Source organism: Gouania willdenowi, chromosome 13 (assembly GCF_900634775.1).
Source record: "Gouania willdenowi chromosome 13, fGouWil2.1, whole genome shotgun sequence".
NCBI classification, from domain to species: domain Eukaryota; kingdom Metazoa; phylum Chordata; class Actinopteri; order Blenniiformes; family Gobiesocidae; genus Gouania; species Gouania willdenowi.
In genome coordinates, this window is record NC_041056.1 from 26,447,095 (window position 1) to 26,463,140 (window position 16,046).

General features: G+C 37.4%; 1 protein-coding gene across 2 annotated transcripts; it reads left to right on the forward strand.

The window, feature by feature from the left end:
* Window positions 1-1,408: 1,408 nt before the first annotated feature.
* srpra (SRP receptor subunit alpha) lies at window positions 1,409-14,844 on the forward strand. Of its 2 annotated transcripts, none has more exons than XM_028465436.1 (15): window positions 1,409-1,526; window positions 1,652-1,789; window positions 2,086-2,169; window positions 2,281-2,444; window positions 4,256-4,416; window positions 4,516-4,681; window positions 6,738-6,903; window positions 6,990-7,114; window positions 9,311-9,432; window positions 9,533-9,619; window positions 10,576-10,748; window positions 11,718-11,931; window positions 12,014-12,177; window positions 13,935-14,033; window positions 14,109-14,844. In XM_028465436.1, exons 2-15 carry the CDS (start codon window positions 1,667-1,669, stop codon window positions 14,235-14,237), a joined length of 1,977 nt encoding a protein of 658 aa, XP_028321237.1. In that variant the 5' UTR covers window positions 1,409-1,526; window positions 1,652-1,666; the 3' UTR covers window positions 14,238-14,844. The 2 variants fall into 2 exon arrangements, with proteins under 2 accessions (XP_028321237.1, XP_028321238.1); XM_028465437.1 differs by having other exon boundaries at window positions 6,741-6,903.
* The last annotated feature ends 1,202 nt before the right edge of the window (window positions 14,845-16,046 follow it).

Genomic DNA, 16,046 nt, shown 5'->3' on the forward strand with positions numbered 1-16,046 from the left:
GAAGAGGCATGAAGGTAGCCGACCAGTGACACATACACATGTGCAGATATCTGCGATTTCATGACTTAGAAATCCAATAAGATATAACAATAGGTCAAATAGATACTATAAATATTTCTGTGCTTGATTGTCTACTTCAGTTATTTGGGGTGCTGGATTGTATTGCCTTAACAAGAATGAAACACTTCTGTGAGGCCACTTTAGTTGTTGTAAAGTCTTGAATCCAGATTACACTTGAGTAAGTTTGGAGACCAGAGAATGTCGTTCTTCAGAAATCAGGACCTTCAGCATATTTTTCTGCTCAAAATCCAATCCCAACAAGCAATTTGAGAGGCCACCTGTCTACCACTTGTCATGTAAATTAAAGAGTAGATCACTGGCAGTGCAGTGTCCCCAGCAATTTGTTTTCCTACCGTTATTTTACTGTAAAAGAGTTTTCAGTACTGTTATATTAACTATAATGCACTGCTCTATGTTGCGTAGTGCAAGTAAGGGGAATCTCGTTGCAGGGTAACAATCGCAGGGTGACTCATGATATATTATGAAATGCGATGTGCGGTTCACGGTGCTGATATATCATGTAACCAATATATTGCAAGAAAATGATAGGTTGCATTGCAATATCTGTCTCAAGGATTCAAATGTTTATTTACTGTGAGTCAGTGTCAGTTTCGCAGAATTGAACACAGATGAAACACTAAACAGAAAGTGCACAAAGTCAAAGTTTAGTGCGTTTCAAAAGACGCACTTCCGTTCCGTCAGTTGTATTTTAGCTCATGCTTATTTTTAGCTAACCCTTTTAACCCTATCCATAATCCCAACCCAGGAAATACCCTAAATTTTTTTTTATTTTTGTCGGATATGTATTTTTAAAGGTGGAATTTGCAGTGTTAAATATGTTAAAATGAAAAACTGTATATGTCAAAAATGGGATTCAAACCCACATCAGCGGAAGTAAGAATCTTTGATTGCTGCGCCTTAGACTACTCCGCCATCAAACACAGGCACCCATAGCCCCTGGAACTATGGCTATGTTTAACGTATCTCTAGACACTTTCTTTTTGGCATTTCAGGTGACCCCATTTGAATTCCAGTCGACCCCACAGAGGGTCACGACCCTAAGGTTGAAAAAGCTCTGCCTTACAGTCATGTTTTTAGAGGTGGGAGGAAACTGGGGAGAACATGCAAACTCCACACAGAAAACATCCACGTGTCTACTCCAGAGCTTAAAACCTGGACCTTCTTGCTGTGAAGCAGATGTTCTAACCACCATATTATTATATGTTCTTTTTATTTTATTCATGCTTTTTTTTTTAATTAAATCAACGACAACGTTGTGGGACAACGTTTCTAAAACAAACCACCCCTATAGGAAAAGTAGATTTGCGCATGCGTACAACGAGACAATAACGGAAGTGTGCGTCATTTCCGCTCCGAGCCTGTGCTCTGACGTGTCTAAATCAGTGTAAATGGTGGAGGGTCCTCAGTCGTGGGTTATTTATTGTTGACAGTAAAATTATCACCTGGTAAGGTTTAAATCATTGTCGAGCTCATACAACTAGTCAGAATGTTTAATGACTCGTTCGTGGATGTCGCATGACGCCTGTCTCACGCTGTTTGTCGTTTGTTTTGGTTGTGTTTTTAAACCCAGGTCCGCGGTGGCAAGATGCTGGACTTCTTCACTATTTTCAGCAAAGGGGGGATCGTGTTGTGGTGTTTTCAGGGAGCCGGGGTCACCGAGTCTTTCACCGGGCCGGTCAACGCTTTGATTCGCTCGGTGATCCTTCAGGTTAGCTTCTAAATATAAGGTTTTAACTGTTAGCCTCGTGTTTACCACCGGTCTGTCAGAGTGGTTTGGTCTGCTAATGCTAATGCTAACAGGTAGCAAATGTTAGTTCACTGCGTAGTAATGTAAGCTTATTAAACAGGATTGTATTTACACCGCAGATTCTTGTTAAAATAATACTTTTGTGAGGTTATAGTAAGATTAATAAGTTAGTTTGATGTATAAACTGTTTGCAGATGTTTAGCTTTTAGCAGCAGGACATGTTGTTACTCCTGTTTACATCATGTCTGTTTTCACAGGAAAGGAGTGGGAACAATTCCTACACCCATGAAGCTTTGAGTCTTAAATACAAGCTTGACAATGAGTTTGAATTAATTTTTGTGGTAAGTCCGACAACCACTCTATTGAATGTTTACTGTGGCCTCCATTGTTGTTGTTGTTGTTGTTGTTTGTCACTCATGTTCCTGTTTCTTCTTTTATTTCTACATCTATAGGTGGGTTTTCAAAAGATCCTGACGTTGACGTATGTGGACAAATTTATAGATGATGTCCAGCTTCACTTCAGGGATCGTTATAAAAATGAGCTGGAGCAGAAAGGGTCCTTGAAGCTTCTCAACAACAGTTTTGAATTTGGAAATGAGTTCAAGATGCTGCTTCGGTAAAAAACAACAACAAATATAATTGTTCCAAATAAGTCAACTCTAAAACTGCCAACGACTTAAAGCAGTTCATATTGATCATGGTTGTAAATGACTCAAGTTTATCATTCACAGCTTAGTGAGGGCCCAGCTCGCTTTACAGATCAGTTCATCACCGGGTTTACATCAGGGTTGGGGTCAATTACATTTTAAAATTACAATTATGCTTTCAATTATCCATTTTTTAAATTACATTTTAATAACGATTGCAGTGACAATGGTTTATTTATTTATTTATTTTTTCCCCCTGAAAGTCAGTCACAATGAATCACAATTACTGAACCCCCATAAAACTTATTTTTACTCCTTTGTTAGCTTCCTGTTAGCATATTATGATAACTGGTCGGTTTTGACGTATGTCTTAAATCAGTTTTACAATACACTAAAAACAATTACCTACCATCTAATTTGTTTCTCATTTAATAAATAACTACATATGTGTAAGCCATAGAACGTGGTTTTGTGTTTAAATAAATGTAATACAATTGGCAGTTTTTATCAAATTTTCATGCTAGATACAATTAAGTCAATTTTCTGAACCCAATTACAATAGCATTATATTTTTTCACATATGATTATGCAATAATTGTAATTAATTATTAATTACACAATTATAATTGACCCCAACCCTGGTTTACATTTATATTTCTTAAGTTATATTTTCCACTCTGGTCTGGAAGGCCACAATCATGATCCCAAAATAAACGTCAGCGTGTGTTGGAGCAGGGAACGCTAAAACACACAATACTCCAGTCCAAAGTTAAATAGCTTTTCTCAGTGCACCATGTAATGAAAAAAGAAAAAGAATGAAATCATTTTTGTACTAGGGGTGTCTCAACACAACTTTTTCACTTCTAGTATGATACAGATATTGCATCCTTGAGTAAAATGGCTGAAACTTATCGTTTTGATGGGATATATCAGCATCAATCACACTTAATTTTATTAATATTTTTTTTTTACAGTGTGGATTGGAATGTTATAAAAGGCTTGGTCAAGTGTTACTAATTAAACAGAGAACAATAGAAAGCAACAGTAGGTTTGAGGAAAAACTGACCCATTATTTATTGACCAATGAGTTACAATAATTTTAACCCTAAACCCTAAGAATATTATAATTCCAGTAAGTTAATTTTGTTTTGTTTTTTTAAATAATATATTATGGTTTCATTTATTCAGACACATTTTTCAGGAAATTTACTTGTCAACTGTCAGTCTTCCTCAGAGGCATCTAGTGATTGCTTTGATGTATCCCATCGACTGATCGCTTTCATGTGTCCTTATGAAAAAATAGTTGTCTGAATAAATGAAACCTTCTCATGTTATTTAAAAAAAGAAGACAAAATGAACTTTCTGGAAACATACCCCTATATTACATTTTAGATGCATAGATGCAGGCCATTATAATCAGATACTTTATTTATTTTTAACTGATATTGGGCCAGTATCATATTGTGACACTTTATTTTATACCTACTTTACAGCTGCAGTTTGAGTCCATGCTTGAACTTATTTTTAGTTCAAGTGCTATGTTATAAACGTGTAATTGTGAACTAATGGTGGCCCATGTTGTCCATTTGTCATACGCTCTTGTCAAAGTTTAAACATGAGCTCAAATGAAGTATATCTACAACTGATAAGTAGTAAGTGAGCTTATTGCAGCTTTTTCTCAGTGCATGCATTGGTATATATATTGTTTTGACAACAAAATAATTTAAACTCCTGTTAATCTCACTGCTCCTGACCTGGCTGTGTCGTGTTTACCCCAAAGAGAGGCGGAGGCGAGCGGCAAAGCAAAAAGTCCCGCCCCCATGCGGTCCTTTAAGGAGTCCGAGAAATCCCAAAAAACTGTGAAGTCAATGATTGAAACAAAGGGTGGGGACAAAGGCAAAGAACAGAGTGGCAAGAAGAATAAAAATACCAAAAAAGATGGTGAGTTGTTTTTTATTTAGTTTTTTTTTTTTTTTTATGAGAATGATCTGTTCAGATGGTGAAGGACATGATTCATATTTTTGATCCTTTTTTTTTCAGCTCCTGCAGCAGAGGCGGCCAAAGGCGATCAGGTGAAAGCCCCGCCCACGGTTCAGAAGGTGACGGTTGAGAATGGCAACCAAGGCTTGACTGCTGATGAGATCATGCTAAAGAAGAGAGAGGAATTTTTCCGCAAGCACATGGCAGCGCCTCCTGAAAAAACCAGGTAGTGTTGGGAAGCATATTTCTAAAAGCAGACCGGGTACGCCACAGAGCATTTCCTTTAGAAATCAAACCCACGACTTTTGTTCCTATTTTGAGCAATCATGCAGTTCTCTAGATTTTATTACAGATCTCATAAATGATGGCTTCCATAGTCGACCTCTGCTATGAAAAACGAATAGCTTAAAGAGTAACTAAACCCCTTCTTTTTGCTGACCTGCCACTAGGAGGGAAATTAAAAAAAATGCTCGCCCACTCAGGCAGCCAGTCAGAGCGGGCAGTGACAGACTTCTGTCTGCTCAACTACTACATACAATACACAGCTCACAAACAAACACACAGCACCACAGATGATATATTACTTACAAACGATCCCTGTCATGAGCCTCAGCACACCACAGCCTCACACACACATACACATACACACATAAAGACACACCCACACATAAAGACAGAGATAGCAGTGAGAAGTATGAGCACGCTTAGGGTTTAGTAACTCTTTAAGGAGTGAACAAGAGTACACAGAGAGTGCAAACCTCTGCTAAGCTCCAAACATCCTGTTAGCCAGATATTTACAGTTATCTGGATTAGTGATCCTGATCATGGTATCATGATCATTCACACTTTAAAAAGGCTTTGTAGAAATGTCCATTAGCATTAATAACGATACAGTAGGTCCAAATGTATGGGCACCCCCATTATTTTTGGTAACTCGCAATGAAATGCGCATCCCGGATGCAATTATGGGGGGGGGGGGGACCAATTAAGGAGCAAAATCGACACAACTGAGCCAAATTTCTTATAAATAAGTGAATAACAAAACCAAAATATGAATTTTTTAATGGTCTCCAATGATGACAGACAGGGATTTTTAGACTTTTTTAAAAAAACTGCTCCACAGTCAGTATATTGATCCGCACCCCACTCCATAATTTAATGGCATCTTCTATGACGTAGGGTCTGTCTTTGGTTAAAAAAAAAAAAAAAAACGCTTGGTGCTTTTGACATAATCCTGCTCTAGGAGCCATCATTTAGTTCTAATATTATTTATACCTTTTTGTATTTTATTTTGTATGTCTGTTTACCTGAGCTTGATGTGGGCGGGGCTATTTAGGTTGCCATGGTGTGGTCATTTGGATAAGAAGCAAACCGTTTGACTGTGTTTGGTTGGCTTGCCTGTGTTCACCTTTTAGGTTGAACCATTTGTATATTGCCAATGCTTTGGGTTATTATTGGAATAAACAAAGCAAATATATGAAAGGCAAAGATGGACATGTTCATATTAATCCATTACCGAGTACACATCAAAACAATCCCTGAATGCAACCAGTAGTGGACTACTGGACTAAAGGACTAGGATGCTACACCTGCAGCTAACAAACAAACAAATACGTAAAAAAAAAAAGCCTGTAAAAATATTTACTCAAACATATTTTGCCACATTTTATTTGCCACAAACATTTAAATGTTTGTGGCAAACCTAACATAACATGGTTTGTTCTACACTTTATTTGAAGTTTTATACACAAGGCTGACATTACGCTGTCATTAGCATGAATAAGGTGTCATGAAGGCTGTCTTAAGTTGTTTGCTAAATAATGACACCTTTGAAGCTATCTTGGCATTTTTTGGGTTAGGTGGAAGGATCTAGTGGGATTACGTAGCGTTAAGGTTAGGGTAACAAAGGACACTTATTGAGAGCATTCATGACACTTTATTCATGCTAATGACAGGTGTCATTATGTCATAATAATGACAGCATAATGTCAGCCTTATGTATAAGATTTCAAGTAAATTGTTAGCAAAGCTTTTCCAACAAAGCTTATGAAACCAGTGTTACTACAAACGAGACGATGCATTGTGGAACACAAACGTAAAGGAAACATTAATTCTAAGGTAAACCAAGTATTATTTTTAGCAGGGAAAGTAAATAATTCTAAGATTAGAAGACATTTTTTTCCTGATGAATTGTGGAGGATAGCGAGGGAATCCTGGCTCACAGTGAGTGACAGTTCTAGTATTCTAGAAAAGATGAAACCTTCTCATAATATTTATCCCAGCAGTAAGTCCCCGAAGCCTCAGAAACCACGTGAGAAGCCAAGGCGTGTGTGGGACATAAGTGGCAAAAGCGGCAAAAGCACCAAAACCCTGGACTACAGCGACAGCAGAAACGGAGAGGATTCCACCAATGAAGGCGAACCAAACCAGGATGTGTTCTTTGACCAAGTGTGTGATTCCTTCTGCTTGGCTTTTTGACTTTAAGGATCATGAAAAATAATCAACACTCGATGTATGATCTTACTTGATTTTAGGGAACGCTGCCAGAATCCATGCCGGGCGAGCTGCTACCAGTGGAATGTGATTCCAGTGATGAAGATGATATCGTGGAGGAGGAAGATGGTGAAGTGGCTGTTGTTGGTAACACAAGCAGCATAAGGTGAGGGTGTTTAACACTACGCAGGGTTGGGGTCAATTGTAATTGTAATTGCGCAATTGATAATTCATTTCAATTATCGTACTTCTTGTATTGTTGACCTTCCACAGCACCTGCAGACAAAGGGAAAAAAAATGTATAATTTCAATTATGACGCAATTGTAAAAATTCTGTTGCCGTGGATTTGAATCGTAATTGAGTTCAGATAATTGACTTTGTAATTGTAATTGACATGGAAATTCTCTAAAAACAATTTTATGACTAGTTAGCAATTGTTCAAATATGTTTCATATCACTATTACTATTTAATTTCAAAAAGAAATTGTCACAATATATTTTAGAGAATTATGTGAAGCAGTAGATATACGCTTGTGTTCTTTGTATGTAAAAGAAGGCACATATATATATTTATGTATATAAATATTAAAATTTTTTTTAATGTATTATTGGAAAAGGTAACTTAAACGTTGTTTATTGTGGTACGCTTCTGCCTGTTTCAGTCTTGTTATATATTTTTACATTACATTTTTACCAAAAAAATAAGTAAAAAAAAGAAATCTAGGGATATACTGACAACAAAAATATTAAAACCAATATTTTCATGGCTAAAGAAGTTTAACAAGGTAACCAAGAGATGAAAAACAAATTAGATGGTAACAGGGTTGAGGTCAATTACATTTTTCAGTTGCAATTACATTTTCAATTACCCATGGTCAATTAAAATTCAATTACGATTACAGTTACCAGAATTTTTTCCAATTTCAATTATTTTTCATCCTCAGAAAGTTGATTACAATTACGCTCTCAATTACTAAAGTTCAGTTACGATTAATCACAATTACTGACCTTCCTCTTGTGCTAGCTTCCTGTTAGCATCTGTTATGATAACGGGTCTTAAATCAGCTGTAAAATACACCAAAAAAAATGTCTATTGGTTACATTATTAGGTTTCCTAATCAATGAAAATATAGTTTTTAATATATTTTGTAATGGTAATGTTGGAAAGCTTGATATGAAACATATTTTAATTATTAACTATTAATGTATAGAACTGTACAGAGAACTGTAACATGGTTGCCCAGCATTAAATTATAATTGACAATTTTTACATATACTTTCATGGTAATTGCAAAGTCACGTATTTAAACTTAATTACAATTACGACAGCAACAGATTTTTTAAATTACAATTACGCCATAACTGCAATTAATAATCAATTATGCAATTAAAATGATAATTGACCCCAACCCTGATGATAGATAATGTTTTTTTTTTTAGAGTATTTTACAGCTGATTTAATCGTAACAGATGCTAACAGAAAGCTAACACAAGAGGACGGTTAGGTTCATTGCGGTTATTTATTAACTCATTGGCTGCCAGCCATTTTCAGAACAGCAATCTCCCTCGCTGCCAGACATTTTAGAGCATTTTGACTGATTTTTGAAGACTCACAGAATATTTTGTACTATGACTATGTAAAATCTGAAACCAGCCTCTGAAATAATATGCTCTCTAAATTTCATTAGTAAGTAAAATGTTTCAACAAGAACAACACTGAGACTGGGGCTTTGATGGCTAAGTTATTTTTTATTTTGCTATCTGGGTCAGAGTTGTACGGTTCCTATTCCCCGACATGCCAAGTTCTGCCATTTGGCCCGTATTGTTGATCGTCTTCTCTCATAGTCAACTTAGGTCCACACATGCTCAGCTCGATTGTGAGCTGCTGGGAGCTTCACCATCAACTCTCATTGTGCCATGTTCTCCCCATCAAACTCCTTTCCTCTCCCCATAACCTCTGCCCATCACGGGTGATCTATCCTCCAAAGGTGCACTGCTGCCAATTACATGGCACCAGTTGGTCAGTACATCATAGTACAAGGCCGATATTCATGGGAGACCTCCGTCAGAGTGTCTCCTAGCAACCCCCGTTGAAAAACACAATTGACGTATGTACTGTATACGTCAATGGCAGTGAACGTTTGGATTTGAAATGACGTATATATTTGCAGTGGCAGTGAGGGAGTTAAAGGCTCAATAATTGTGATTCATTGTAATTGAGAATGTAATTGTAATTGACCTTCAGAGGAAAAATAATATTTGTAATTTCAATTGGAGACGTAATTGTAATTGTAAAATGTAATTGAGCCCAACCCTGGTGTGGATGTATCCCTGAGCTGCTGTTGGACTTTGTCTCTTCAGCTCCAAAAAGGCCGGAGGCTTTGGGGGAATGTTTGGCATGCTGAAGGGCCTGGTGGGCTCCAAGAACCTGACCCAGGCTGACATGGAACCAGTGCTGGACAAGATGAGGGACCACCTCATTGGTACGTCATCAGCAAAAGGAAGCATTTGTGATTTCATTCTGGGAGAAGCAGAAATGTATACATTTACTGCTCTGTGTTATTCTGCTTTGTGGTTCCACAGCAAAGAATGTAGCAGCTGAAATCGCCTCCCAGCTGTGTGACTCTGTTGCCAAAAAAATGGAGGGCAAAGTCATGGGCACTTTCACCAGTATGTATCTCTTCTTACCAGTTTAACCTCCTCCTTTGATTGATTGATTCATGTCTATTTCAAACAGAATATTAAAAATAAATAAATGAATAATGAATTACAACAGCCTAAATAAACCATTGATTAGATCCACAAACACATGAACTTTTCAAATTACATGTGCAAAAAGGAGTAGGAAGAAGTGTAAACTTATTAAATCCCACCCCTTTAATCGCTACAGATTTGGCTTTTTTAAGTACAACTAATAATATAATTAGTTACCCATATATCATTCAACAAAAAATCGACATATTCATAAATAGTCCATAGCTAATCATCAAAACAGAAAAAACAACAAAGAAACAACTGTTAAACCTCTAGGACCTGTACTACAAAGCTAGATAATTATATCCTGGATTTATCTTCGTTAGCGGGCTTCACCTAACCAAACATTGTCCGTCAGACAGAAGCTGTACTATGAATCTTGATTACAACTCGCTAAGTTAAGAGAGTTGATTTCAGCCTGGCTATGTGTGCGCTCTAGTGACAGAGGTGGAGATTACAGTGTCAGACCAATCACAGTCACAGAGAAACTGTAGAGCGATTTAAAATATGAAAAATTCATAATTCAAATAAAATCACTGATGCTACAGTAAAAGCAGCAAGGGATGAATGCAGGAATTGATGAGCGTTAATACTTAAATTAATCAGATTATTAACAAAGAATAAATAGACACTGATCAGTTGCACTTTTACTTTGTTTATGGCTCTGATGCTGCTTTCATGCAGATTAGCTTAAATCATAAGGTAACAATGCTTACAAGTCAAATGGGGTAAAAAACCAAGGATATGGCACTTGACTTGGCAACCATTAACATAATGTGGCCCTTGGGCAAAAGTAATTGCGGAATCCTGTTCTAGCCACTGTATCGTCATATGAAGAGTATCTGACCAGATGTCATCTTATGTGTGTTTAGCTGTGGCCTCAACTGTGAAGCAGGCCCTGCAGGATTCCCTGGTGCAGATCCTGCAGCCCAAGCGAAGAGTGGACATCCTCCGCGACGTGATGGACGCACAGATCCAGCGAAGGCCTTTCGTCATCACGTTCTGTGGCGTCAACGGCGTTGGAAAGTCTACCAACCTAGCTAAGGTCACCATCCTCCATCCATATACTTCTCACAAAGCAGCGAAGTGTCTGCAAAGGACAACGTGCTTTGGAATTTCACACCAAATTAAACGTACAGAATGACATAATAATAAATACAAAAACAAGAATACATTAAAAAAAACCAAGAATTATAACATTGCAGAAAAATACAGTGAAAGACAAGAAAAACAGAAAATACTCCAAAAACACACAAAACGCCAACAACAAAAATTACAGTAATATGTTTAAATCTATATTATTTTCACTTTTTGTATTGCTTTTTCTATTTATATATAGCTTCTATAATTGTATTGTTCTTTTTTATTTCCTTTATTGCACTATTGTGCGTATTCTGTGTGTTGCCTTCTTTTGTCTTTTTTTTTCTTGCGCTTTATCTGAGCTGTAAAGATAGTACATTTCCTCACTGTGGGATCAATAAAGCTATTCTATCAAAATTACTCCAAATAACACAAAATGACAACAAAAATACACAAAATGACAAAAAAAAAATATATACTGTAGATTTTAGGAAAAATACACAAAAGGACAACAGAAATGCACAAAATGCAATCATAACAAGCAAGACAACAACAAACATACAGTATGACAGAAAAACACACAAAATTACGCAAACCTACAGTACTAACGAAGCAAAACGACAACAGAAATACACAAAAATGACAAAAAAACACAAAATGATAACAGTACACAATATGACTCTGAAAAACATACATTTTACTGGAAAAATACACAAAAGAACAGAAATGCACAAATGCAAGACAACAAATGGAAAAACACACAAAACTATTATTAAAAACCCTTTGTTTCCTGTGTCAACGCTCAGATTGGTCATTGTTCTAAATGCTGACATGAATGTTGATAATGTGACCCTCCGATCAAACACATTTTTTTGACAGAAGTTGCCTACTTCTGACATAGAGGTTTGATGATATTTTTTACTTTGTGGTGCAGATCTCCTTCTGGCTGATAGAGAATGGTTTCACCGTGCTCATTGCTGCCTGTGACACTTTTCGTGCTGGTGCAGTGGAGCAGCTTCGCACTCATCAGCGCCGCCTGAACTCTCTCCACCCCCCAGAGAAGCACGGAGGTCGGCCAGTAGTCCAGCTCTATGAGAAGGGCTACGGCAAAGACGCTGCTGGAATCGCCATGGAGGCCATCGCGTATGGTAGAGGCTGTTTTACAATAAAACGTTTAACAACAACTTTGCATAATCAATTTCACACAAACTCTCTCTTTGATCAATGTAGCACGCAACCAGAGCTTTGATGTAGTGCTGGTAGACACTGCGGGGCGTATGCAGGACAACGCCCCCCTGATGACCGCCCTGGCCAAACTCATTGCAGTCAACATGCCCGACCTCGTGCTGTTTGTTGGAGAGGCACTGGTTGGTAACGAGGCAGTGGATCAGCTGGTAAGTATTTCCTCTCCTAGAGTTAATGTTTGATCTGTCCAGCAGAGGTCAGCACAAACCTGTGGAATCAACTGTGCAGGTGCAGCTCAATCAAATCACACAGTAATGGTGTCATAGTTCAGACCAGTGTGTCAAACTCATTTTAGTTCAGGGGCCTAACACAGACCAGTTTGATCATACTGGGCCACGGGTTTTAAGTGGAGAAAAGAGCGATTTCAACATTTTCATACCCTAGTTTTACACTTCATTGTATCACTGATATACAGTATGTGAGGCACAAAGTGACATATCAGTACCTCCAGGATCTTCACTTCTTCAATTTCCTTTATTTTGTGACCAAACTTTATTTAATTTGTGGAAAAATTTGAGAAGAATCTCAGGATTTCTGAAAAGTTGAGAGTTCTTTCAAGAATTTCAGACTAAAGATGACACTATGCACAGAAAAACTGAGCTCTGTAAAAATTGAGGCGTTTCATTGATTGTGTGTATTTGGAGGGACTGAGATATACACAACTGAATGATCTGGTATTTTCCAGCTATTCTCAACCGTTGGGTCGGGACCAGTGTTGGAAACGTTACTATAAAAAAGTAATTAGTTTTAGTTACTCACTACTTATTCCAAAAAGTAACTGAGTTAGTAATTGAATTACTCTATAATAAAATTAACTCATTACCAGGGAAAGTAACTATTTGCACTATTGTTAAAAACAAAAAAAAAGTTACATGTCAAAGAATTCAGATTTTTTAGAAGCGTGTGTCGTTGTGAGGTGTTTCATCATATTTGAATTGCTTACAAAGTCTTCACATGCACGTTCTTGCCTTTGACCACAATTAATTTAAAGTAGTGTTTGTATCGCCACCTTAAAAATGCCAACTTTTCATCAGACTGCTCCACGCTCACCATCTCTGCTGCTTCATCAAATCTGTAGTGGTTGTGTGTGCTGGCACGTGTAAAAACACTGGCTCTGATTGGCTACCATGAAACATGACGCCGCCTTAGCCAATCATAATCGCCCACCTTGTTTATAACCCACCTCCTCACTAAAGCTGCGTATGAAGCAAGGGGTGCTGTCAGATAAGAGTTTATTCAATCAATGCATGTAACGCACCACATTTAACTTTCAGCAATGATATGGCGTAACAGCGTACAAAGTAATTAGTGAGATTACCCCGTTACTGAAAAATAAAACCTAAGGCCGTTATTTTAAACGCCATTATTCCAAACACTGGTCGGGACACAAATGTGGGTCTCAGACCTGTACTGGGTGGGTCGTGGACAGTTGGTCAAAATTTTTTGGGTTGAATTCTAAAAAGAAGTGGGTCGCGATTTAATGACCGTGGCAAAATGTGGGTCCCAAGGAGAGACCAGTTGAGAACCTGTAGTTTACCCAACAATTCATGTTTTTGCCATAATTTTTTTACTTTATCCTGTGGGCCAAAATGGATGCTGTGAAGGGCCGGATTTGGCCCCCGGGCCTTGAATTTGTCGCCTGTGGTTCAGACTGTTTAGCATTTCAGAGTAAAATTAGGATGTTTTTGAAATTGGTTCACACTTAGAATTATATCAATTAAAACATGCTTCTCTCTTAAAAAGTATCTTTGCTTATGAAATATTATTTTTGTGTAATAGGATTCTTTCTTTTTAAACTGATTAACAATAAGCTACTTTGTACAAAGTGATTTTTGACACTATTTTCAAACATGTCTTTTTTATATATTAACTGAATGATTCAGCTTGGTACTGTTTGTGTTTTCAGGTGAAGTTTAATCAGGCTCTGGCTGATCACTCCATGTCTGACAAGCCTCGCCTCATTGACGGAATCGTTCTGACCAAGTTTGACACTATTGATGATAAGGTAGGTGTAGTAGAGTTTAAAGCTTATTAAAGAAACGCAGCTCATTTAATGAAGTTAATCATCTTTCATTGTCAGGTGGGTGCTGCCATCTCCATGACCTACATCACAGGCCAGCCCATTGTGTTTGTGGGCACAGGGCAGACCTACAATGACCTGCGTAGCCTCAACGCTCGCGCCGTGGTCAGCGCGCTGATGAAGGCTTAAGTGGCTGCATGCTCTGCTCTCTATTCATGGCCACAAATAAAAAGCCAAACATACGTGTGCTTCACCGTCAAACGATGGTCGCTCTTGTTCCTCTTAATCTTCTGTCAACTTCTGTTTTCTGGTAAACGATTGAACTGGTGTTACGAACAAAACAAATTTACTGGTACATGACGAGTGTGCTCTTCTAGAAGCTGGAACGATTCTTTGTTTTAGTTGTAAATTTCTGGGCCAAAATAAAGTGTTTTAGATACATTTGTGGAGTCACATCCAAATGGCATTTTAGCTAACGTAATGGAAACTGTCATCACTTCAGTCCTTTCATTTACTAATTCCATACCTAGATATTTGTGGACTTTGCCATCTTGTTGCAAATGAAGTGATGCTGTGAGGGGGTCTCGGTGGTTGTGACATTTCAACAGCTGCCTTTGCCTGAGGAAAGCTTAGTGACCGCAGTGCCTCAGCCATCACTCATTACATGGAACCTGACCCATGCAGAATATTAAAGGTTAAACACCAGTTTGCATCTTACCAGAGAGCAATTACCGACATATTTTATTTTTGTATATAATTGATTTATTTAATAAAGAATTTCTTCCCATGCCTCAAACACATTTTTAAAGTAAAATTTAATTAACAGCTTTTTGTTTTAGCCACCCTAGATTTCTTGGCTAGATTATTTATTTCCTTTTCTTTTATTCATTTGAAAGATTAATTTTAATTAGCCCAAATTAAATTTTTTGTTATAGTGCAATATGAGGAAAAAAGAAATTAAACTGGGAGTTTGAGATAAATCGTGAGAATGTAAACTTTTCTAAATAAATGCTGCTATATGCCGTAACGGCTCGCATGAAGTGAGATTTATTTCTTTTTTTTCCAAACTCTTTATTGCACATTTTTTGGTACTTAATCAACAATGATTGCCACACTTGGTATATTACGTGCATTAAAAAAACAGGATAAAAGAATCCAAAAAAAGTCAATAACAGTAGCAATGATAGTAATAGTGGGAGTAATGGCAACAAGTGTTAAACGAATAGTTAAGTAAAGCAATAGATAATGGATACCCATGAAATTAAATATAGCACACTGCATACTGATAGTGGACATAAAGGAAAATAGGTAGACAAAACTACAATTACAGTGGATATAAAAAGTCTACACACCACTATTCAAATGCCAGGTTTCTGTGAAGTAAAAAATGACACCAAGATAAATAATTTCACAACTTTTTCCACCTTTAATGTGATTTATAACCTGTACAATGCAATTGAAAAACAAACTGAAACCTTTCAGGGATGTGAAGTAAAAATAAAAAACAATGAGGATGCAAAAGTGTGCACACCCTCTTATAACTGGGGACGGGGGTTTGGATTTAACCAATCACATTCAAACTCATGTTAAATTGGAGTCAGCACACACCTGTCACCATTTAAAGAGCCTCTGATTAACCCCAAATAAAGTTGAGCTGTTCTAGTAGTTTTTTTCCTGACATTTTTGTCGCCACATCTTCCAGCACAAGCCATGGTGCACAGAGAACTTCCAAAACATCAGAGGGATCTCATTGTTCAGAGATATCAGGTGAAGGGTACAAAATAATTTCCAAGGAATTCAATATAACATGGAACACAGTGAAGACAGTCATCATCAAGTGAAGACAATATGGGACAACATTGACTTTACTAAGAACAGGATGTCTGTCAAATTGATGACAAGACAAAAAGAAAACTGGTCAGGGGGGCTGCCAAAGAGGCCGACAGCAACATTGAAGGAGCTGCAGACATTTCTGGCAAGTACTAGCTGTCTAGTACA

What these genes read in the sequence shown, in the direction of transcription:
- srpra (XM_028465436.1), top strand. Translation starts at nt 1,667, where the DNA reads ATGCTGGACTTCTTCACTATTTTCAGCAAAGGGGGGATCGTGTTGTGG. An exon ending in AGGATGTGTTCTTTGACCAA is followed by an intron (nt 6,904 to 6,989) that starts GTGTGTGATTCC and finishes ACTTGATTTTAG; the next exon opens with GGAACGCTGCCAGAATCCAT. An exon ending in AGTCATGGGCACTTTCACCA is followed by an intron (nt 9,620 to 10,575) that starts GTATGTATCTCT and finishes ATGTGTGTTTAG; the next exon opens with CTGTGGCCTCAACTGTGAAG.